Source organism: Neltuma alba, unplaced genomic scaffold (assembly GCF_004799145.2).
Source record: "Neltuma alba isolate B1F8T4 unplaced genomic scaffold, ASM479914v2 tig00013084_pilon, whole genome shotgun sequence".
Taxonomy (NCBI): domain Eukaryota; kingdom Viridiplantae; phylum Streptophyta; class Magnoliopsida; order Fabales; family Fabaceae; genus Neltuma; species Neltuma alba.
In genome coordinates this window covers 17,110-42,173 of record NW_021637412.1, presented here as the reverse complement: position 1 = coordinate 42,173, position 25,064 = coordinate 17,110, and the positions used below count along the sequence as shown (strand labels likewise).

The 25,064-nt window shown below is 39.4% G+C and overlaps 5 protein-coding genes across 7 annotated transcripts; 2 read left to right on the top strand and 3 right to left on the bottom strand.

The window, feature by feature from the left end:
* Positions 1-1,690: 1,690 nt before the first annotated feature.
* Positions 1,691-9,452, bottom strand: LOC114734311 (ubiquitin carboxyl-terminal hydrolase 16). 2 transcript variants are annotated; one of them, XM_028921925.1, is made up of 11 exons: positions 8,700-9,452; positions 6,557-7,979; positions 6,390-6,487; positions 6,061-6,146; positions 5,804-5,966; positions 5,577-5,697; positions 5,269-5,426; positions 3,654-3,738; positions 3,335-3,547; positions 2,674-2,735; positions 1,691-2,590 (listed from the first exon to the last, which is right to left on the bottom strand). In XM_028921925.1, exons 1-11 carry the CDS (start codon positions 8,981-8,983, stop codon positions 2,065-2,067), a joined length of 3,219 nt encoding a protein of 1,072 aa, XP_028777758.1. In that variant the 5' UTR covers positions 8,984-9,452; the 3' UTR covers positions 1,691-2,064. The 2 variants fall into 2 exon arrangements, with proteins under 2 accessions (XP_028777758.1, XP_028777759.1); XM_028921926.1 differs by having other exon boundaries at positions 6,390-6,478; positions 8,700-9,451.
* LOC114734312 (aspartyl protease AED3-like) lies at positions 8,047-17,985 on the top strand. The gene is made up of 2 exons (XM_028921927.1): positions 8,047-8,050; positions 16,404-17,985. The coding sequence occupies exon 2, from the start codon at positions 16,469-16,471 to the stop codon at positions 17,786-17,788; it is 1,320 nt and encodes a 439-aa protein (XP_028777760.1). The 5' UTR covers positions 8,047-8,050; positions 16,404-16,468; the 3' UTR covers positions 17,789-17,985.
* Positions 17,986-18,087: 102 nt separating this feature from the next.
* On the bottom strand, positions 18,088-20,286 carry LOC114734314 (uncharacterized). 2 transcript variants are annotated; one of them, XM_028921928.1, is made up of 2 exons: positions 18,511-20,286; positions 18,088-18,354 (listed from the first exon to the last, which is right to left on the bottom strand). In XM_028921928.1, the coding sequence occupies exon 1, from the start codon at positions 19,833-19,835 to the stop codon at positions 18,624-18,626; it is 1,212 nt and encodes a 403-aa protein (XP_028777761.1). In that variant the 5' UTR covers positions 19,836-20,286; the 3' UTR covers positions 18,088-18,354; positions 18,511-18,623. The 2 variants fall into 2 exon arrangements, with proteins under 2 accessions (XP_028777761.1, XP_028777762.1); XM_028921929.1 differs by having other exon boundaries at positions 18,088-18,347.
* Positions 20,287-22,167: 1,881 nt separating this feature from the next.
* On the top strand, positions 22,168-23,184 carry LOC114734315 (mitochondrial uncoupling protein 4). The gene has a single exon (XM_028921930.1). It carries the CDS (start codon positions 22,204-22,206, stop codon positions 23,182-23,184), a length of 981 nt encoding a protein of 326 aa, XP_028777763.1. The 5' UTR covers positions 22,168-22,203.
* An 881-nt stretch (positions 23,185-24,065) lies between these two features.
* On the bottom strand, positions 24,066-24,859 carry LOC114734316 (uncharacterized). Its single transcript, XM_028921932.1, has one exon. The coding sequence runs from the start codon at positions 24,829-24,831 to the stop codon at positions 24,319-24,321; it is 513 nt and encodes a 170-aa protein (XP_028777765.1). The 5' UTR covers positions 24,832-24,859; the 3' UTR covers positions 24,066-24,318.
* Positions 24,860-25,064: the final 205 nt, after the last annotated feature.

The window sequence follows — 25,064 nt, the reverse complement described above, 5'->3', positions numbered from 1 at the left end:
TAATTATAAGACCCAGTTGACTTATTTGAGGAGATTAAGGAAGTATGTTAAGTTAGTTATTTGTAATAAATAAGTGTTGTCATCCCTAAAATATCCTTGCTAATTAAGTGTATTGGCTAGAACTATCATTATTAAAGGACTATCTTAAAAAAAATGCATAAATATGAGAGAAAAAATGGATTTGGGTCTTATAATTAGGATCAAATAAAAAGTCAAACGAAGTTTTATATTAAGGACCGGAGGTAGTATTCATTAAAAACACAAAACATATGTATATGTGTGTGTGCTGCGCCATCCAAAATGGCGTTATGTAGAACATGTGATACACACACACATATATATAATGATGAGAGGGGCTGGCATGTGAGTGGGGCTGGAAAGTATTTGCATATGCAGGGGTGATGAGTTGAGGCATGTACAGTTGCGGCTTCTTAATGTTCATCATTTCAGGAACATCAATGTGTTTCACAATCCTTTAGGCTTTAAGGGACAGATTGAGGTGTGGCTCTCAGTATTCCTTAAGCAAATTCTGTCATCAATTCCCTCAGTTTTATTCAATACTTTGTATACTTAATATCTCTTCAACATACCTGAACGTATGTCATGTATTACGCCGTGTAGGAGATACTTAATATGCCATATATGTAAAATCTATACATTGAACATCTTCGTGGCAGATGCACTGGCAAAGAGAGCTCTGAATGATAAGCCGGGTTTCCTTATCCTGAGCCCTTAGTGTTCTGGAATTTTTAGATCTCAATGGAATAGGATAGTTTTGCTGTTTTTTCTTAGTGTTCTCTTGCTTTCCCTTGTATGAAAAAAAATGTATACATTGAAGATTTGTGTCGGTAACTTTATTTGTGTGTGTGTGTGTGTGTGACAGCACAGTTGATTGTGTCGCCATCATGAAAGCGCACGACCGTTCTGCAAAGTCAACCAAGCTGCACCATGTTTTGCTCCTTTACATGTGCTTTTATGACGTCCTTTTGTGAACAAAACTCACACTAAAACGATGCCTAATTATTCATCACCCTGCCGCCCCCTTCTCATTGAGAACTAATTAGGAATCTGTTAGTATGCGAAAACCATCGAGCAAGGATGTGGGATCGGCAAGTACCAAATCCGGATTCCAGATTTGTGAATGAAACGACCCCACATCTCCACATCGAATCATGAGGCAATATAGCCCAATCTGCGTGGTTCGTGCAAACTACAAAGTTTTGTTTTCTTCTCATTCTAGGATGTGAGAACCACTAGGGCAACGCAATTTATTAAGACTGCTTGCACATTTGTTTCATGGAATGGAATAAAATTTAGTATGCAATTAAAAAAAATAATTTGATGGATAACTTTTCATTTGATAGTAAAAGGGAAAGCAGATTGAGTCGTTACAATGCCCTCAATGATCATTATAATAATAAAATCTTTGTTTCAGATAATTATTAATAATGAAACGTATTAGAATATTAAACTTTTAATTATCATTATTAATAAAATATAATTGCATGTGCAATATTAGCCATTAAAATTAAATAATGAAATTTTTTTTTAAATTTAGAAATATTGACGCATTTTCTTTTATGAAGTTATAAAAAGTTGTGTGATAGGATCCTTGTAATAAACACAAACCAAGACGTGATAGAGACGTGAGAGTACTCACTCACGATTTACGGTTACAGAAAATATTTCATAGGACGCACATAACTGGTTTCGCTTTATTACTGTTTCATGGTACATTCATTTCAAGAAGGCGTACTATATGGTAAAGTGCAACTGGGACCCAAAAGACAAATTTGAGAGGGGGATAAGTTATTAACAAGAGCACTTTACGCAGTGCATCCCTAGTTATTTACTCCATAAAATATTCAATCCGTTCTTTGCCCTGACTTTCTACATGATGCACCACAGTTTTTATCGCTAAAATGGTGTTAGATCCTAGTCCCTGAAAATAGTTAGCCTCCCTATTAATAATACTACCACTAAGTGCTATTATCTAACTTCCTAGCATGTATATTTGTGTCAGAACGCAAGAGAGTAACTCCCCTTTCGGTATCCACCACTCTGCTACCACCTGTATAATCTCCTGTACAATTGACTATCTACCTCCACACTCAAACCAGCAGGAGTCCGCAACCCAGAGACATCTGGAAAACCTGAGTCATACCGGTCCTTGTCAGAAAGGGGAGAATGCCTGAAGTTGAGGGGAGATGATGAAGATGATGAGGAAGACGTGTCAGAATCAGAATTCTTCCAGCCACAACCTGATTCACCAAAAATGTACTCGGAGAAGTCATCAGTGCTGGTTGAGTAACGGGTGCTATCAGTGCTGCAAGAACCTTCATCAGAATTGGTACTGATAAGGGACGAGTTGTCACTTGATGAATCATCTTCCAGAATCCTTTTCATGTGGTGAAACTTTGAATTGAAAGGGTCTAAGGTGGGGGAGCCACTGGGAGAAACCGAGCTTGGAAAATATTCAGCAGCAACAGAACTCGTTGGCACCCATTTGGATTTCATTACCTTGACAGTTTTACTCTTTGAATCACTGGATGCCATGCTCCTAATCAACCTTGGGGCCCTTGGTGAGCACCTAGCAGGTGATTCAGTTGGTCAGAGAAACAGATATAACTAAAAGAAGCCTTGACAGAAAACAATGCACCGAAGATCAGCTACCTCGCATAAAGAAGCATGTACGCTCCTTTTGTCAAGACTCGCTCCAATTCAACAGCTGTCACCTAAAAAATACCATGAAACGATTGAGTAGTCTAAGGTGTCCAAACAACAGCTACAGCATACTATCAAAAGACAAAACATGACTTTGTCTTCCATTTGATTGATTACACAAACACTATGCAAGTCCTAAAATTTGTATACTTAAGAGGCAGCAACTGAACTATAAAACAAGTCCAGTGAATTGTTTGCACCAGATCTAAATACGCATATTTAAGATATCGTTTTGACGCAAGAAGTCACACTTCTAGGAAAGTTGACTTCCCAAGAAATATATTTCCTTTACGTACAACTTGCTCATTTAAAATTTTATTCCTTGTGAACTTTAAGTTATCTTTTTAACATGATATTTTTCATGTTAAAGACATAACTGTCCTAGTTTTAGGTTTACGGAGTTCAATTGTCAAAGTTATTTTTGAAATGTTAATATAAAACACTTCAAAAGTACAACTCAAGTTCTATTCAGGAAGTTATAACCCAAATTCTTTGAAATGTTAGGCTCCCAACTTCTCAAGAACTTGTAATTTTTTTCAATCTAGCAAAAGTTTTAAACTAGCTGCACAGCACAAGATATCAAAACTAACTATAGGAAATTGAGACCTACCACACTGTCATCAACTTTGAACCACTTATTTTGGCTATTCTTCACATAGCACACATAGTGGCCCGAAAAGGCAGCATTCATAACATCCAAGTGAACAACTACCCCATATAGCCTGTATATAGGTGACTTATCACTGGTCCCGCTCGTAAAAGGAGCCAAGTCAAGTATTTCAGGAAATCGAATGGGTTTATTGAGCTTGCCAAATTTTCCGGACTGCAGCAACACGTTTAGCAAATGTTATAAAAATATTGCCCCAAAAAAAAAAAAGATAGAAGAAAATGCAACAAGATATTAACATCTCATCTTTAACACGAGATACCTGAAATCTCTTCAATGCAATTGTAAGAATATTTGGTGCCTCCGACACTGTCAACTTTTTCTTGGCATTCTCATAAGATTTACACCTGCTTAATATGAAAATAGTCAATTATTAACAATATAATATATGTAACCGCTTAGAATGCTAAAACTCCAACAGACAAGAATGCCTGGCACCAAAATTGTAGTATTCTTAACGATATCCCAAAGTCTACAAACTAATACCCACCAAAACAAGAATTGCTTGGACAAGAAGCAAGATAACTATAATTTTATTAGGTGTGGCTCCAAAGGCAAGGGTTGAGAGAACAATACATTCGAAAAATTAAAAAATAAAAATAAAAATTATTCTCAAAAAGGCAACTTCTACATACAGGTCCATTTATAAGGTGACAAATTTCTGATGATGACCCTAAGCAACGAAAATGAGAATCACCAAAGAAAACCAAAACCATGCAATATGTTTTCAACTATTCAGATCTTGGGCTACCAAAGCATCATTTCAAGCAATGGCAGAGGTGGTGCCAAAGGACCATTAATCTCAGTAAAGATGGTAATAGGGCGCTAGCAGTAGCCCTCTGCAGATCTACAGAAAAGCATGCAAATAGCTATGCTAACTCTTAGACAAGGTTGGGCAGGTGGCCTAGCATGAAAACCCATGGAGAACCTTAACAGATCCAGTTCCTGAGAAAATTTCGTGTCTAAAAAGCTTTAATTAAGTTATATTGAACAGCTTTTGTTTTCTTACAGTACTAGGACATGTGGTAATTTTCTCCAACTTTCATCAAACACCCATGGTCCCTAATTTAAGGTTGATTGGACATAAATAATATTTGCTCTTATTTTGATGTTTTAATTTTCAATCTTAACTGTTGACCAATTATTAGTATTAAAAGGTAGTCATCATTGTGATAGGCACTAGTAGGATAAGTTTAGCTAACTCTCATTCATAACGGCATAAAGTAAAAGGTACAAATATGAGTATGACTATTTGAATTACTCTTTTTCTTAGCACGTGATCAAACCTCGGAAGGGATTACTCCAAAGGCCTAAGCGTGAAAGTTTTCAATTTAATGCCAAATCCGCATCATTTACCTTAAAGCCAGACTGAAATAATCATCCCTGAACAGATGTCATACAAACAAATCGAGGAAGGAAAAAAAAAAATCCAAGACCCCCAATCACTCTTTCTTTTTCGAATCTGCCCCACAACCCTTCAAACGATCAAACCTTGGTTTTGCAGGGGCAGTTCAAAGCACCAGGAAGCTCGCAACTATTAGCATCCTTAACCACCAATGATGCCCTCAATTCCACCATCTTCACACTTTCATAAAATCTTAAATTTGATCCCATCCGAACAGACCTTAGTCAGTAGTTCTGATCAGACTCTACATCAGTGTTTTTCCTCCTAAGGCTTGTGCATTTAAGGAAAGAAGAAAGAAACAGAACCATTTCCCAAACTAGAAGCCGAAACAATTAAATCCAGCAATTTTTCGAGTAATTACCATTACCAGCAAATCATTAAAATTGATCACAAAACTCCAATATGATAGCAGCCCAAGCATATAATGAATAGATCAATATTAACGAGTTAAAAAACTCAAGAATCAACAAACCTGACACAATGATACTTGTTTTCTCCTTCGAGAGCCTCAGTGCTAGCAAACTGCCGTAGAGCCTCCTCCAGGGTTGTTATCTCACCTTCTATTGCAACGGTTAGATCCATCATTCTTTCCTGACGCTCAGACTTTCCACCACATTTCATACATTTTATCTGTCAACATATTATCAGATTCTCATCACGCCTGCTGCTTGTGTCAAAGGATGCTAGAGCCTAGAAATATAGGAGGGCAAAAAGGAGGGGGGACCACTTCACACAGTTTTATATTTTCCTTTCCAGATAAAGTTATAATTTGAATATTACCTTTGAACGAAGGTAACCTCCAAATGTTAGACCCATTAAAGTTGTTTCCTCTTCTGATGAGCCAGATGAATTAATACCAGCTTCCGTGAGGCAAGCCAGTTGCATGGTGTCAATAACACTCCTGTCAAATATAGCATTACAGTTCATCAACTAAGAATTAACACAAAACAAGGACTATGCTAAAAAAAATTCTATTCTACAATATTCTATAATATGTAAAAGCAAACCTTAAAAACTCGTGCGCATCTTCTTCTCTCCCATTACCAAGTCGACTGCCAATATTTTGCAATTGGGAAAGAATACCCTTGGGAGAGAGCGCAGATTTTGTGCCTCTTGACTTCAAAATTAAACTTTCAAACTCACATGTGAAGCACCCTTTCTTAGTAGCACCTGAAGCAGACACAAAAAATTCAACACAATGCAACAAGTATTAGAGTCTAGTCAAGAATTTTGGCACATAGGGAAACTGTGATTTCAAACGTACATGCTTTGGAATGAAGTCCTTGAAGCAAATAAGCAGTAAGGGGAGGTGTAAATGCTAAGCATTGGAGCACGGCATTGGCATAACAGCTGCATACAAGGGGCAAAGGCATGTTTAGAAGATGGCAAAGGCAAATTCTACGCTGTAGAAACATAATATCAAATCTTTGGCAAAATTCTATAACCTAACCACTCACATCAACTAACCAATTAACCAAAAAGAAAAAATATGTAAAGCATGAAACCTCAACTACACCATCAATTTGTTACAAGTCTACTCACAAGCAAGCAGCTTTCAAATAAATTTGTCAAACACAAAACACATCATATCACCTGTTTCCACAATTTACAAGACCAAAGGGCTGCAACTCTGCCTCGTGCCAGTTATAAAGTTTGACAAACAAGTCATACGAAAAAAGACCCTGCAATAGCTACAAAAACATGTAAGTATACAGTGCATTCAGCGGCAAAAGAAATAACAAGGTTTGTTCAGGAAAAACCTTGCCACTATATCTTCCAGTAACCTCACTCCCAACAGTTAGAGGCAAGCGTTTTGATAAATTTGATCCCTTAAACTGATCAACAACCTTCAACATAGATGTTTTCAAGCCATTCTTAGGAGTTGGAGATCGGCTAGCAACTTGAGATGAAGTAGTGGTGCTGGCTTGAACACCATTATTCCTGCATATTGTACTGGAATGCACATGACTTTTAGTTCTAGACTCTAAATGAGCATCAGCATATGGACTTGGCCCACGTCTCATTTCAACCGACTCCAATTGATGTGATGCACTGTCAGGGTCAACTAGAATGTTACTTGATGCCTTAGAGCGTGCTGATTGCAAGTTGCTGATGCTTGAAGCATCTGCACAACCTGAAGTTTTACCAACACTTGAAGAGTGACGGACGAAACATAAGGGCCGCCCATGATTATCTTTCCTCATAGTACCAACACCTGTACCGTTGGACCCTTTGCAGTCTACGGATGCAGAATTTTGCCCCTTCAAAGAATCCATGCTGTCATTCTCTGATAATGCTGACCCTGCACTTGCCATATTCCCAACTGAGTTTTGAACACAACTGTCAGAAGCTGAATCTTCTTCCTCTTGACTTTGTACATGCATGGGAGGCAAGGTATCAACTGAAACACAAATGGAAGAGCCAGATCCAGATTTCCAATGGCGAGAGGATTCACTGGAAGGAGATGGAAGCCGTACATTTTTTGCATCATCTCTAGTCCCTTTGGAATGAAGAGTTTTATCCCAGAAACCAGAAGATACAGTATGAGGCTCGATTGTTACTTCCTTACCCATACTCAAACATGCTGATCCATTCTTTGCAAGCTTACCCTCTTCTTTACTAAAACTAGGTCTAGTTTGATTAAAATTGTGCATAACAGAGAGACCATCTATTGAATCAACCAAATTAGCAAACTTTGGTGATGAAGGCATGGTCATATCCATGCTATTATCACTTGAATGGGCATCATGCATGTCAAGGGCAGGATCAGCAAAAATATGTCCTTCTGATCTCTCAGGCTCATTTGAGACGACACTCTCACATACAGAGGCATCATCAGATGATTCACTAGCAACAGCAGAAGATGAGAATCCAGAAAATGAGTGACTAGATAATTCAGAATTAGAATCTGTTATACTCCCAGCTGCAAGAGGCTCGACATTATTGATATCATCCTTTCCACATAGGACCTCAGGAGAACTGATCCCAGGCAGTGGGGGTTTCTTAGAGACCGTTTTACATCTTGTATCTTCAACCTCAGATTTCTCTTCAAGAATTCTACGGCGGTCTTTCTCTACTACCTTATGGTCATCAAACACATCATCATCCTGGCATGGTGTGCTGGGAGGGTGACATTCTTCTTTGTGGCCTTGACGCCAGTGAATAATTTGGCACTTACCCGAACTATAACACGAGACCAAATGTGGAAATATTAAAACACATGTGATAAAACAATAATTTAGAACCCTAGTGATGTTCCATATTGCTGTCAATCTAATCAAACAAATCATCACAAATGTCAGGAAGACAAGAACATACAAAGACATAATACCCACACCCAACCATGATGATATCAATATGAGAAAAACTTGGAAAGAAACACCTTCTCCAAATGCATTGCGCACGGAATTAAAAACATAACTTTTTGAAGAGTTGCAACGGGATCAATATATAAAGAGAAATAACCAATTCTTATGTATGATGATTACGCACAGGAATGGATTTCAGCGGCTAACTCACTGAAGTGACCAGCTAACTAATGCAAGCCAAACATTCGGATTTTGTTTGCTTTTCTCATTGTTAATAAGGAAATACAGACGTCACATATTGGGGTTCAGAAGTGACATGAAATTCACTCCATATTCGCATCAGGAAAAATACATTATTACTCTATGATCTGAACCAAAGGGAAAGAAAATAAAGATCAGACAAACACTGCCAGCAAGAACTAATGGCTACTACATAGAAATTCGTGAGCACGAGAGTCTGAACAATGAATCTCCAAGAGCGACCAAATTATATGGAATGGAAAGAGAAGCTTGATTGATTTGGGAAAACTTAAAAATCGAGGCAACAAATTACAAAATGAATTACAAGACGGCAGATGAAATTGAAGCTACATACCAGTAGCGAACTGCTTTGCATCTGGAACATCGGGTAGTGGTGGGGGAATAACACAGTGCACATTGATTAATCTTAGGAGCAGGAAATGTAGCGTAGGTATACGAAGCCTCACTCTCAGCCCGAGCTGCCTCCTCGGCGGCCAAAATCAAAAGCCTCTTGATCTCCTCCTGCCTGGCCAAGGCAAATTGCCATTTCCGGTGAATTACGAACCCGATCACCGGCACAACGAAACATACCACCACAAGGACCAGGCTCGAAAACCCTAGATCCCCGGTGACACGCATTTATCCTGCACCCAATAAACATCCAACGAAAGCAACAAACCCTAAACTCCTAATCTCACCACCAAACATAGATGGATTCAGTGGCCGCAGCGGAGGTGGCGAAACAAACGGCAAAGACAATCAAGCGGCCAAACAATCAGAAACCTTTCTGGTGATGAGAGCGTGACGAAGATGGGGCAGACTGCGACAGCGAGATTAGCTAGAAAAGCCAAATTTTTGCGGGGGGGAAGGGTTCTAAGTTGCTTGCGTATGCCAAATCCGACGATGCGAGGAAGTGAAGCAGATGCTAAAACCCAACAAGGTCCGATTCGGACAAAGGGGAGGCTTGATTTGTTCGTTATCTTTTCCGATCACGTATTTCTTTCGGGAAAGAAATAGAACGCGGGTAAAACTTCGTGGGGTTATTAAATATGAATTATCAAATCGTTTTTAACTGAAATAGGATCAGAGGAATAAGGAATTGATTGTGTGGGGCGTGGGAAAGGAATTTCGTTTGTTTTTTTCTTTTTGGCCGGAGAAAAGGAAAAGGAATAGGAATTTCGTTGGGAAGCATGGGAATGCGTGAATTCTTTGCCTATCAAATATTCGGACCGGATCCAACGATGGTTTTTGAGCCATGATCCGGTCCGTTTAATGGTCGGTTCGATTCTTTGCGGGAGTTTGGAAATGGTGGCTTGGAAGGTTGCCGGGCGGGGCACGTGAAAGTGGGCCCCTCTGAAGCTGGAAGTGTACTCGGTGTTAATGTGATTGAATAGCTTGAGTTTTCGATTTTATTCCTTTTAAAAAAAAAAAATCCCTGAAATTATCATTTTTCCAACTGAGACGTTTAAGAGTTAATAATGACAGAGAAAAAAATAGTATCTGATTTTATATTTTACAAATATAGTTAAATAATTAAAATTTTCTTATATCAAGTTTTAAAAAAACCTATCAAACTTGTCATTGATGATATATTTATTGTCACTAACTGTTCAACATTATTAATAAATAACTTATCATTACCAATATATTTCTTGTTATTTGCTATTTAATATTTATTATTGGCCATTCAGAATTTGCTAATAAACTTTTTAACATGGGGATATTTTAGTCATTTAATTATATTTATAAAAAGGAGAATCACAATCAAATTCCATAAAAGAGAAATAATTGTTAAAAAGTTTCAATAATAACCTGAACAGCTTGTAATGACAGGCCATGTAATTTTTTTATGTGGGAATTACATTTTCTTATGTGGGAATTGACTGTTATTCTCCCTTTATAAAATGCCAGACTAAGTACCACTTCCTTTGTAATTTTTGACTATTATGTCATTGACGCGGAATACTACATTTTTCAGTTTTTCTATTTATCATTTTCCTAAAAAAATTATTATATCAGTTCTTAATATAAAATGTAATATTTTAAAAGTAGAGATAATATAATATTGCAATTTACAGCAAGTGGCCAGAACTTAATCATGGCAAATAAAATAAAAGTTGTTTCAATAATTTTGATAGATTAAATAGGTTAAATAAATTATTAATTATAATTTTTTAAAAATATTTTTATATAACATTATATTACATTAGTTTATGAGTGAGATAAATTATTTTTTAAAGAATAATTAATATAAAAAAATGAATTAAAATTTTATATTCAAAACCTAAATTTAATCCCCTTGCCGTTTTTAACATTCAAAGATGCAAAAATATCAGCGGAAGCCTGAAAGCTCGCAGTTAGGCAAAGTACTTAAACACATAGTAACCGCGATCACATCACGTAACTAGATGAGTGATTAGATATTAGGTACCAGATCCTCGCTTTTTTTAATGGGAAGATCGAATTGATTAACACAGGACAGGTACGTAAATCACGACTGAGGGAATACTTTAGCCGGAACCGGAAACATGCCGCCATACAAAATTTCCAAAATTTAGACCAAATATTATCACGCAATACTGAAAGGGGGGTGGGGAACTTAAACAGATGCGCTTTTTAATTTTTACCTTCCATTGAATACTAAAAAGGTGTTTAGAAGCACCTCAAATACTTCTCAGAAGTATTTTTTACAAAACGAGATAAATTTTTTCACATATTTACCTTATATATTGTAAAAACACTTTTAAAATTATGATTTAGTTTCTACCTAAATACTCCCTAAATGACCACTAACCATCAATCAATTACTAAGCTAAAGAGAAGACACTCGATATTTTTTTAAAAGGAATGTTGAATTTAAGTGTCATGGATTGGGGGGGGGGGGATTCATATCATAAAGGCTAATATCTTTCTAAAGCTTGACGGTGCTTAAATATAAATTAATTGATAATATCATGACATGTCAGTTTTCTGCCCAAAAGATGTGATCATCATTGCGGAAAATAATCCTTCAACGGCTCATCAGCTTTATTCACTTGTCACTCTGTTTTTAATTATCGTTTCCAAGTTATATTCACTTCTTTCGAAATAATTTGTCGTTGGTCTCAAAATATGTCTATTTTGTTTCCATGTGCAACTGAAGACGGATTATATTCAAAGTTTAGTTACGTTGGGGATATAAAGAATTGTTATTTAGTTGAGAATGGTATGCCGTCTTATTAGTCTTTTTTTTTTTTTGGTCAAATGCCGTCTTATTAGTCTAATAGTCTTGTCAAAGACGGGGACGAAACGGTGGCTTCGGAACTAAAACTTCACGATTAAGTGATAATAACATTCCAACTAATTTTGGAACAAGAAAATACACACATATATTTATACATCTGTCTTTTCTTTTTTCTTTTTTTTTTTTTTTGCCCAGTGCGCCTTAAATAATTAGTGCGGTGTTTGGTATGACGAAAGAAGCAAGGAAACAAACAACGATTATGGATGGCGACAGGACAAGGTACAGTAATATTCACGACGTGTTATTTCCTCAGTGTGATAATTTCCCCGTCCTTCCTGAAAAATAGATTAACCTAATTATTTAGGAAATCTAGAGAGTGTTTGGATGAAAATTAAATTATTATTTTAAAAATATTTTTATAATATACAAATCAAACATGTAGAAAAGTTTATTTCATTTTGTGAAAAAATACTTTTAATGATTGTCAAACATCGTTTAATTTCTCTCTCGTGTTCTAACGCATTATGTAACGAAATTAACGGTAGAATCCATCTGCTTCGAGTTCAGAGGTAAATTACGGGATTTTCTGGCGTCGGTGCGGGGGCGCATGTAAAGCTTTGGCTTTTGATCTGAATGAAAAGGCGCCTGACGTTAATATGAATTAAACAAATAATACACGGTACAGCGACGGAACATGGGATCAAATCAAAGCCACATGTATGTGTAATTTTCTTGATAGATAATGATAAAGATGGGGACTGGTGATCGGCTCTTTAAGGGCCATGGTCTTCACATTTAATGAGTGAGGGATTGACTAAAGAATGACCAGACAAGTGACAATATTTCAATTTTGGACGGCGAAAAGAAATGCACCGTCATAGTCCGCAGGTTAGGATATAGAGTGCAAGAAAAATAAAATCATGCAGTATTATTATTTTATATTACATCCTGTCCTAATTATAAAAGCCAGTTGACTAATTTGAGAAAATTAAGAAAAGAAATTAAGTGAATTATTTGTAATAAATAGGTGTTGTCTTTTCTAAAATATCCTTACTAATCAAGTATGTTAGCTAAAACTATAATTATTAGAAGGATTATCTTGAAAAAAATTGAGTAAATATGAGAGACAAAATGGATTAGGGTTTTATATTTAGGACCAACATAAAAGTTAAACGGAGTCTTATATTAAGGACCGGAGGTAGTATTATAATTTAATAAGTATGTGTTTTTCTTAATTCTTGAAATCCATGCAGTATTACGTGGATGGTAGTAGCGGTATATGTGATTTTAGGAGCGGAATGTCTCTGACCTGACCTTGCTTCTTTTTATTTTTCTTTTCGGGTCAAGTTTAATTTATATTTTGCGTATTTTTCTGATTTAGTCTTGGTTTGGACCAGAATTAGTCCAAAAAATCCACGGCATGGCCATGGGACGCCCGAAAATCTCAAAGCCATTGAGCCACATAACATTGCTGCGTGCTGTGAGTGTTAAAATTAGTGGGTCAAAATGACACTAAAAGTCAAAACTATATGAGCAAATGAACTACAAATAACGAAAATAATTAATGAAGGATAAATACTGAGTTGCGAGGATGGATGATGCATAAAAGCTGAAATGGGCAGATGGGAATTACTGTGTCACACACTGCAGGAACAGGGAATTAGAGGTGTGAGGTCGATCGGTGGGTAGGCTTTTAGGTTAATGGTGAAGAAAAGGGATCGTGGCGTCTAATTGTTAAATGGGTGACCCAACGCGAGCCTAGTCAATATTGAGAGGCCTCTAGAATTTCATTTTCCATAAGAAGGCATCGAGAATTCGAGATCTCTATGGTCCACAATAAAGAACTTTGTTTTTAATAATAGAGCCGTGATTTGATTCCGGTGCTCGGTTCAGCGACCCCGAAAAGGAAAAAGTTTGATCCCCATTTTCACGAAAGCAGAAATGCAAAGGAAGGTGGTCGGTGACTCAATTGTCATGAAGCCGTGAGAAATACTATGATGCCTGACCTTTCATTGCTGTTTCATGAGCAAAGCCCATGCGCTTAACGCTGCTCTCGCTTTCAAGTTAATTAAACGTTGTTGTGACTTTTGTTGTTGATAAGTCAACACTTGATACTATTAACCTAATACAAATTCAAACCGGGCCAGTTTTCAGTTGGAGTAAAATCTTTACATCCATATTTTTCCTACCAACGAAGTTTAAATTCAAATATCTGGCTTGAATAGTGTTGAGTTTTCGAGCATTCAACCCAGTCACTTGTTATCATCATGATCATGATTAGCGTAAATCAAAGTAATAATGAAGCCCATAAACAGTACTTTTTGTGGCTATTTGTATTTGAAATAAGATGTTTTACATGAAGGAACACCTAGCACTTGAGAGTTTTTTTTTGCTCTCATATACCTTGAAAGTTTTATTTCATACCATTTTTATCATGAACCGTTATTTGTCATGAAGTTTGCCTGTGTTAAAAACATTGATTATACCATATTATTTGACTATTAAATTTAATGAAAGATAACAGTTAGGGTATTTTTGCTATGAAAATAAAATTTCAAGGCATATAAGAGTGAAAAAAAGAAACTCATAGATACTTAATATTTCTTTGTGAATACTTTCGGTATTTGAGCACTCTGTCTCTCTATAATTTACAAAAGACTCTTTTTTGGGGGGGGGGGGGATGTGCTGTCATGGGTTGGGCGGTAATCTGCAAGTAGACCCTCAGTGATGAGGCGAGGCCCAATGAGTTGGACAGAGGCCATACTGAGGCTAGTAGGGCCGTAATGTTCTTGCGCCGTACTCCAAATTATCTGCAATGAAGACCAGTAGTAACTTCAGGCCCAAAAAAAAAATAAACAAGTACTAACCAAATAAATCACTTCATTAAAAGATTTTACGCCGCATAATCCTCTTTTTTCAGCTAGAAAGCATCTCAGAGATTCCTGGCTTACTTACACGCGAGAGCATTATTTATCTGATTTCAAATCTTCCGAGTTATTATTGAGTTGAGTTACTGTATTTTAGCTGGTTACTCTGCATCGCAGCGCCTTCGTGTCATCCTGTGACGATGCTGCTCCAGATTTTGCTGCAACATACATGCGATGTATGGGTTAGTTTTCTGTCATAGAATTAATCACAATGTTTTCAGAATTGATTCTGCGTCATAAATTGAAAATCTTATTAGCACAAAACAAATGAATATTTGAAGTGACCTTTACTCACTAATCAGCTTCAGCGCAAAAAAGTAATGGATACAGATGGATTAAATAGAATGGAATATGATTGAAATGCGGGAACTAGCTGACAAATAGTTGCCCATTATCCTGATGAATCGAACGGCACTGTGGCCCCGTGAATGTGTGGGGCTCTTAGGCCAAAAAAAAAAAAGTAATGGTGTGCACGAATTGAAATGCACGGGAAAAGGAACAGTAGTCATGGATTTTCCTCGGGGTTTTAAACTGAGAAGTTGGCGTCTGGGACATGGAAGCCTTGGAAATAGGCCTATAAGAGACGAAACGCAGGAAAAAAAATTTATGGACAAACTGAGACCTGCAGTTCAGCAGAAAGTACGAGAGATTCTTCAGGAATTAGTTCAGACGAGCGGTTAAAAAATTCAGCAACTTGCGTCTCCGTCGCCATGTATTTTAAATAAAAGAATTGCTGTTGACTTGTTGAACGCTGATATGCTTGATTATTGCAAAGTGGATCAATGTGCTATATATTTGAATTGAACGCGGTGAGACAGGCAAAAGTATAAAAATTAAGGAAGGAAGGAAGGAAGAGGGGATCCGAAAGTCCGTGACCGACCGCATCTCGTGCAAGACCTGCGTAAGGACAAACAACCTTAAGTGGTGCTCGTTTTTATTTATATTCTCCCTCCTCACGAGACATCTTTCAATCCTGACTTTTCTTTCGTCGCTTATCCACACCTCGCTTCTCAATCCCATCTCATCACAGCATTAACTTAGCTTCTTGCTACATGAGGAGACATGATGTTATTGTACGTATAGCATATTTGGCGGGGCCAGTGGTGCTGATCCAGATTTAACTTTTCTAGAATATCACTTCGCTCCAAAATAAATAAGTCCTATTATTTTACATTACCAGGATGAGTTGCTTTGCAAACCCTTGGTCCACGTCCAACCTGTACTTTGGTCCCTGGATCATTGGTCCACGTAGATGCCAGATCATCTCATCGCACAAATATCCTTGAATACAATAATTTCAAGGTTAATTATTGAGTCTCTGCGATTACACACACCAATCAACCGTGCTAATCCAAGTTCACAGCCATTTCACAGCTATGCCGACTAAACTGCATTTAGAAGCTATGCTCCCTCACAAATTTAAGATAATTTATATTGTTTGTAATATATTATCTCTTGTCCTTAATATAAAATTTAATTGACTAATTTAAATAAATTATTTTAAAGTATTTATGTTTATTATTTTTTTAAACTAATTTACCTAACTTATAAACCAACATGCATAATTTGATGATAGATATAAATATTTGAGAAAAATTATATAACTTACGTTATAATTACCTAATTTAATTTTCAGCTAAAAAAACCTAACTTCGGTTTTTTTTTAATGTTTTCAAATAACTACTTGACTTTTATATTAAGCACACAATGTAGTATAATAATTGGCTTTGCATCGCGTTTCTACGTCCAACCTGTACCTTTGTCCCGTGGTAATTGCTCCAATCTCATTCCTTCGCATATCGTTATAAAATATCTGCCGCCACTCTAATAATTTCGAGGTTAGTTTAGTAATTTCAGCCCCTCCGATCTTTCGTGCTCTTATATGTACACTCACGACCCAGCCATGCAGAGCTCACAACCATCCACCAGCCACTCCTCAGTGAGTTAGGACTCACTTCTAATTCCAACCAGACCATGGCTGTCACTATCAAGTTCATCACAACCTTAAGCCTTCTCTGTGCAATTTATCTATCTTCCTCCATTGCCGTCGACCCGTGCGCTTCAAAGCCCGACGACTCCGGCCTCACCGTCATACCCATTTATGGCAAGTGCTCGCCCTTCAACCCACCCAAAACAGAATCTTGGGTTAACACCATCATGACCATGGCCACTAAGGATCCTGAACGACTCAAGTACTTGTCCACCCTCGTCGATCAAAAGTCCGTCTCCTCCATCCCCATTGCTTCGGGTCAGAACTTCAACATCGGCAACTACGTGGTCCGGGTCAAACTCGGATCTCCGGGACAGCTCATGTTCATGGTCCTCGACACCAGCAGCAATGAGGCCTGGGTCCCTTGCTCCGGATGCACCGGGTGCTCCGCCACCGTGTTCTCTCCCAACGCTTCCACAAGTTACGGGTCGCTGGGTTGCTCTGACCAGCAGTGCAGTTCGGTCCGCGGGCTCTCCTGCCTCCATACCGGATCCGCTTGGTGCTCCTTCAACCAATCCTATGCGGACTCAACTTTCGCGGCCACGCTCGTGCGTGATTGTCTCACGTTAGCCGACAAGGTCATCCCGAATTATGCCTTCGGCTGCATCAACGCCATCGCCGGCCGGTCAATTCCGGCCCAAGGTTTACTGGGCTTAGGCCGTGGGCCTCTGTCTTTGCTTTCCCAAACCGGATATCTATACTCGGGCGTGTTCTCCTACTGCCTGCCCAGTTTCAAGTCTTACTACTTCTCCGGGTCACTCAAACTGGGACCCGTGGGACAACCCAGGAACATTCGGACCACCCCCCTCCTGCAAAACCCCCACCGGCCATCTCTGTACTATGTGAACCTTACGGGGGTCAGCGTAGGGCGCGTGTGGGTCCCTCTGCCAAGCGAGCTTCTGGAGTTCAACCCGTACAAAGGATCCGGAACCATAATAGATTCGGGTACGGTGATAACCAGGTTCGTTGAGCCGGCATACAATGCGATCAGGGACGAGTTTCGGAAGCAGGTGGGAGGTCCGTTCTCGAGCCTGGGGGCATTTGACACGTGCTTCGTTAAGACGTACGAGAATACGGCTCCGGCAATTACATTGCATTTCACAGGCTTGGATTTGAAGCTGCCGATGGAGAACACTCTGATACATAGCAGTTCAGGTTCCCTGGCTTGCTTGGCTATGGCGGCAGCACCCAACAACGTTAACTCCGTGTCGAATGTCATTGCCAACTACCAGCAGCAAAACGTTAGGATCTTGTTCGACACCGTGAACAAAAGGGTTGGCATAGCTCGCGAGCTATGTAACTAGGCCTTTATTGTTGCCTTGGATATGTCCTGTTTGATTGGCCCAGAAAGAATCTCTCCTTGTTTTTGTTTTACTTTTGGGGCAAAACTGCCTTTTCGTATTAGCCAATAAGTGCTGGATGTAATATCTCTGTTTATGATGATCGTTACCACAAAGGGGGGCGATTATTGTAAAATATTAAGAACGTTGTTTTTACTTCCCCCCTCGTTAGACTGAAGAAATGTAAAACTTCTTGTTATTAGTTGTGGCTTAAATTTTCAATGAGTGCGCAAGACGAGGGAATTGCTGAAGCATATCCAAGGTAAATTAACAGCTTTTGATAGATAACAGTGATTAGAGGTAGATTATAGAAGCTGCAAAATAGATTGGTCTTAACTATATATATCTGCCCTTCCTCAAGAGAGAAAATAAGCAGCACCATGCTCTTTAAGTATGTCCCCAGAAAAACAAGCTGCTTTCTTTTGTTTCGCAGTGTTTATACACAAGTCACCCCTCAAACCCTCCTTACTTCCCTCCTCAGCAGTGTCACGACCGCAATCATCATCTCCAGGACTCCATCAACCTTAAATCTTACAGAATCATTTCCACAACAAAACAAACATCCAATTACCTCGCCACCGTGTTGCAAAAAAAAAAAACGAGGGAAGAAATATAATAAATAAAGAAACACCAAACACACAAGCCGCAGACTAGAACCCAGAGGGGGAAAAAAAAAAAAAGAGTACCTCCTTCCTCGCTCGATCGAATATAGTTGACTGCTAGGACCACCATTAATTTGCTCTCAGAACATGAAATCTTCTCTTCTATCTACGCATCCTCTCTCTCTTTTTCGCAATGTCTATCCCCACCACTGGTGCACTGCCACACCTTCGTCTCTCAACTTGCCATACAATGCCAAACACTCCCAATAAGCCCTTCGACTCTTGCTCTCATCTTTCTTCCCTAACTCTGGCTTGCATTCCAAGAACAGCTCATCCACTAACCTTATCGTTTTGCTCCTCACCATCTCTTCCACTGCTTCTGCCTCTGCTTTCATCACTACGTACTCTTCCTCCTTCACGTTCCTCCTCAACCAATCCGACATCCCGATTTGGGGCACTTCCTTCCCCGATGACTCCCCTGTTACTGTCTCGATTTTGTACATCTCGAAATCTTTGTTTCTTGTCGGGTAATTCCTCGAAAACCAGTCGCTTTTGCTCCCTTCGTCTTTCTCTGGCGATCCCACTTCGATGAAAACCCGTCGGGGGTAGCTCTCCAGAGAATCTCCCATCAAATCCGGAAGGTATCTCGTGCGTTTCAAATACCGGCTTGACTTCTTCGATGCCGATCGTGGAGGCTCCAAGAGAACGTCTTCTAGTTTCAGCAACGCCGCTTTTTTGGCCTCTGAAGCATGCCCCGACAGCAATTTTCTATGGTTTTCGGATTTTGTTTGTGTGATGCTGGTTTTCCACATAGCGACCGCAATCAAGTCAAACCGCCTCATATATGCGATTTCGTAATTGGCAGGCTTGTAGAATGCAGCTGAGGGACTGTCATTCAGAAGAACGGTGACAACCCCACCGGTTTTCAGAGTCCGGTCGATGAATCTCGAAGCTTCCTGGAAATTAAAGGTGAAGATGAAATCGACCGTTCTGTCAAGAACAGAGCTCTGTTTCTCCAAATCACTGAGAGCAATGAGGTCGATGTTGTAATCGGCGAGACCCCGAGCCCCAGTGATCAGGTTTTGCTCTACGGCGTTGGTGAGGAAAACCGATTTCTGATATTCTCTCTTCATGAGACCTTCATTGGTCAAGTCGCGGAAGAACACAGAGATAAGCTGATCGAGGTTGACGGAATCTGAAGCGGACACGACGGATTGCTCATAATGGGTGATCGATGAAGAAGGGTGTTTATCAGTAACGAATGAACTGACGTATGTGAAAGAAACAAGAAGTAAGGAAAATGTGACGAGGCGATACAGGGCCTTCATGATTTCGTAGCTAGTAAGTGTAATGATCAAATAGCAAGGTTTTGATCGGGAAGGGAAAGTAGAGGCCGGATCGACGGCCATGTTAGATGGGCCAGGCCGTATCTAATAAATGTGAAATTGAAACAAGTTAAACGTTAGCCACAGAAATTAGGTGTGGTGGGTAAAAGAAACTGCAGTATGAAGAAACAAAATGGAAACGAGAGAAAGAGAGGAGGAGGGAGAAAAAAGAGATAGGGATGAATTAGCGAGTGCAAAATCGAGAGGCGGTGTGATTTCCACCCACAAGGGCCACACGAGTAGATTGCAGAGTAGACCAGAGGGACATGAGCTCTCTCAACCGCTGAGCCTCCATTTCTGGAAATGAGAACCCAGATCGATGAAGATGGCCTCTGGCTAACGATGAATATTCATGATGACTCGTGACTGGGTGGAACCAAAGCTCATCGATCATAAATGCATGGAGGGAGGGAAGAGAGAGCCCTGTGCTACCTTCTGAACAAAGTATTTAACTGTTTTCTGAGAGGGATGATCAGGAGAAAAGGGGGGGAAAAAATCAACGGTGGGATGTGCGATGGATTCAGAGTCTGCGGATTTTATTACAGCGGAGAGTTGTAGATGGCACCAAGTTTAGATTTTTTTTGTGTTGGATTCAAATGAAATGGTTGGTGACACGATATTTAAGTTAGACCATCCATGTAAGGTTAATATGATTTGTTTGTTCCCCAGCTTCTTGGGCACCCCCTGTGCTCTCGCGTGTTCTGTGGTGCATGGTGCATGTACGTCTGAGTTAGGGAAAGAAAATCTGCCGCACCAGTTTTTACAGTGCTTTTGCCCCCTTCTAAATGCTTGACTAATTTTGGACTTCGTCTCCCCGCTACGCCAGTGCAATCTTGTATTCTTCCAAAAAAAAAAAATCACAAAATACGCAAATAACTCTAAACTCTCTTTTAGATCCTTCATTACGATTAATTCGTAGTGTCTAATAATCATAATGCTCATGTTTAGTCCATAGGAAGTCAGAAAAGGAAAAGAAAACGTCTTATTTTTCCCCTGTCATGGACATTATGTTCATTAGATGTCATGATTTCCTTAATTATAACCCCATCACGATGCAGTCTTCAGTTTTCACTTCTCACTCCTTTAAAGATTAATGGACGGATCATCCTAATTACGGGCCCGATGCCTTCCTCTGAGAAAATAGTCGGACCCTAGGACTCGTTATCGTTTTGTAGGCCGAGCTGGGCCCCATTGGTGCATTATATGATTCAATTTAATACACATCCAGATCATAAAATAAAATCTATTTAATTAATTTGATTAAATTAAAAAAATTAGTTATGTTAGTTAATTATAACAAATATGAAATGTTTTTTTAAAAATACTATAATCATTTTTTTTAATATTCTCTCTCTTTTCTCCTATTTAATTATGATTGATGGAATATCAATAAGGACTATCTAAAAAAAACTAATAAATATGAAAAATAAGTCTTATATTTAAAGTTAAGATCAACTTAATAATTAAGTATTATATAAAGAATATATATTTTTTCAAAAAAGAAGAAGATCAGTTTGATTGGGGGGGGGGGGGTGGCACTAGCAGGCAATAAGGAGCGTATGTGTCGAGTCAGCGAACAGGGATGAGGGCTCCTTAATTGCGTTCCAGGATGGCTCCTCAATTTGGTGCTTACTTTTTCAACTCTCAGGTTTTTCAATTCTACCTTGACAACCCCAAGCATTCATTGTGATTTCCGCCTTCAATTGACCCCCTCCTCCCAGTTCGATTCTTAAATAATTTTTTCTGTACTCCATTCAATAATTTTGTTTAGGCGACAAAATTTCTGCTCTCATGTTTATTTATTCATTTTTCCCGTCATCTAATCTCTTATTTAAGCACTTTCAAAATCAAAGATATATATATTTCTATACTTATTGGTTGGCCAAAAAAACCATCTTTATTCTCTAAACATCGTCTTGTCCTTTTGTTCAATTAAAATAAATCAGGGCAGAATAAAAAAAATAAAAATAAAACTTGACATGAAATAGAAACTTAACTAAAATCAAATAAAATCAGCCAGAAGAAACTCTGAATGCTGAAAGTTCTGTAGAAACCTTTGAATAGTTCAAGATATTGGGACGAACGAAGAGGGATCCGACGTCCACATATAAAACTCCTAATGTAGCTCCTAACAAATGGGAGAATAGTATAAAATATACGACATTAAAAGTAACTCTTTTCAACGCAGCTGATAATTAATAAGCACCGGACTGCGTTGAACAACGAAGCTGCGTCAAACTAGAACCAGTCTTCTCTCTCCATCCCGTATAAATCCTTCCTTTTCTTCTTCACTCACCATTCCACTACTCTCGCTCCTATTTCTCATTGCCCGCCCCCCCTCTCTCTCCCCACATACAAATTTCAAATCTTCGATCCCTTTTCTGTAAGCGAAATGGGTGTTAAGAGTTTTGTTGAGGGTGGTATCGCGTCCATTGTCGCTGGATGTAGCACTCACCCGCTTGATCTGATCAAAGTTCGGATGCAGCTTCAGGGCGAGCAAGTCTCTGCTTCCGTTAACTCTCACCACATTCGTAATCTTCGTCCCGCTTTTGCTCTTCCCTCACAATCTCCTCCAATGGATGCTTCTTCCTCACTTGGCATCGCAGCCCGTGGTTCCAGAGCCGGACCCATATCGGTTGGTGTGCAGATTCTTCGCTCCGAGGGTGTTTCTGCTCTGTTTTCCGGCCTCTCCGCTACCATGCTCCGCCAAACACTCTATTCCACCACTCGTATGGGTCTTTACGATGTGCTCAAGCAAAAATGGACCGACCCAGATAAGGGAAACTTGCCCGTGGGCCGAAAGATTGTGGCGGGGCTTATTGCCGGGGGGGTAGGTGCGGCCGTCGGAAACCCTGCCGATGTGGCAATGGTCCGGATGCAAGCAGACGGTCGGCTGCCGGTGGCTCAGCGGCGCAGTTACAGCGGAGTGTTCGACGCGATCACGCGCATGTCGAAGCAGGAAGGGGTGGCTAGCTTGTGGCGCGGCTCGGCGCTGACGGTGAACCGAGCCATGATCGTGACGGCTTCGCAGTTGGCGTCGTACGATCAGTTCAAGGAGATGATTCTGGCGAAGGGGTTGATGAAGGACGGGCTTGGGACCCACGTGACGGCGAGTTTTGCAGCGGGGTTTGTGGCGGCCGTAGCATCAAACCCGGTGGACGTGATCAAGACGAGGGTGATGAACATGAAGGTGGAGCCAGGGGCGGCGCCACCATACAAGGGAGCCTTAGATTGTGCTCTTAAGACGGTGAAGGCTGAAGGGCCAATGGCCCTTTACAAGGGATTTATCCCTACGATTTCAAGGCAGGGACCTTTTACGGTGGTGCTCTTTGTGACTCTCGAACAAGTTAGGAAGCTCCTCAAGGAATTTTGATCAAGATTACGGTTCGAGTCTGGCCATCAATTCATTGAGCCTATGATGATGACGAAATATATTCGAATTATTTTATAATTATTTAGTATATAGAAAATTATAGTTAAATACTCCTACACAGTCAGATAATGGAAAGATAATTAAAATTTCAATAATTTTGTTGTCCTTTTGTGTTGCACAAGAGTATGCCTGAATTTCTTGCCCGCGGCAATTCCTTACAGTATAAATATTTTTTCACATTATTTTAGTTACAGAGATTCCTTTCCTTTTTCAAAACTCATATTACAAAAAAAGAAGCATGAGGAATAAGAGTACGTGAGGATATTAGACGCAATAACCAAAAAGTAGGCCAGCAGCAATTACACTATTTCTTAGGAAATGTTTGAAGGCACCAAAAGTACTTATTAGAAACACGTCTTCACATATTTGTTTTGTACACACTAAAAATATTTTTAAAATTATAGTTCTGATTTCATCTAAATATTCTTTAATCACCCACCCCCAACCCCTATCCTTCACAGCCTCTACCTCCTTTATAAGGCTCTGCAGGTATACTATCTATAATCTGTAAATTAAAAAAAACAAATAATAAAAATGTTTTATCTATTAAATAAATGATTTTGCTTCAACACAAAATGATTTTAGTCTCTTAGTTTAGAGTCACACAGACTGATCACTGATCGTATTCCGCAATCAATCCCCCCAAAAAGAAAAAAAAGAAAAGAACCAAAGAAAACTAATTAAAAAAAGTTTCTTGAACGCATTTTTTGAAAAAAAAAAAACACCCAACAGTCTTGAGACGCTTTACCAGCTGAGGAGAAGCAAACCGGCAAACTCGTTAGTGTGCCAGCAGAAAAGAGCACGATGGATTAACAATTAAGTCGTGAAGATGGTTGACCTATGCCTTGATCCTGCATTTTGGGGCAAACGGACTTGAGCATCTCCAAAAATAAGGGTCCTGGTATCAACGTCACCAGCCGAGGTTTCTCTTCCTACGGTGCTCCATAAGCCAAAAGAGAAGATTGTGGAAGCAACACCCCAGGTGGTCGTGGATGAGCACAGTACTGAATGATTGCGATGGCCTTTGTATCATCTTGAATTTGTTTTACGTGTAAGCACACATCGGCCTTCTAATCAACGTCCTTTATCCACATTATGGGGCTTGTGGCTTTCTGACTTGCCTCTTTCCAGGGGTTGTGGATGCTGGCTCCATTTCTCCGAGTGTTCCGCTGGGTGACTACCTGATTTTCCCATTTTATCTGAAACTTGAAGTGACGGACCTTCTTTGCCTGAACCTTTATCTGGGTTCTGGAAAGAACTGCCCACACCTCTACCTTTAACTGGGATTGATGCGGAATGAATTTCAGATCCTCGAGGCTTACCGGGGGATGGCAATGCTTGGCGAAAATCAAATCCTTTTCCTTTTTCTGGGATTGATAAAGAATGAACTTCAGATCCTCGAGGCTTACGGGGGGATGGCAATGGTTGGCGAAATTCAGATCCTTTTCCTTTTTCTGGGATTGATAAAGAATGAACTTCAGATCCTCTAGAGGCATTGGGGGATGGCAGTGGTTGGTGAAGTTCGGATCCTTTTCCTTTTTCTGGGTTTACTGCAGAATTAGCAGACTCGCGCCCTTTGTCCTTCATAAAATTTAGTCTGAACGACAGTTTTGTCAGTGGGTTGCTGCCTGCTGCGAGAGCATTTTTAATAAATTAAGTTTATACTTTCAATTTCCAATATAATAACATGAACATAAATGGCCCAACTAAAAGCAAAAACTCATCTACAGACCTCCCTGCCAAGAGTTAGTTCTTGATTACTAATAAAACTTTCTCAAGTCTTCCCCTCATGTAGTAAATTGATCTCTTCACGCGCCAAT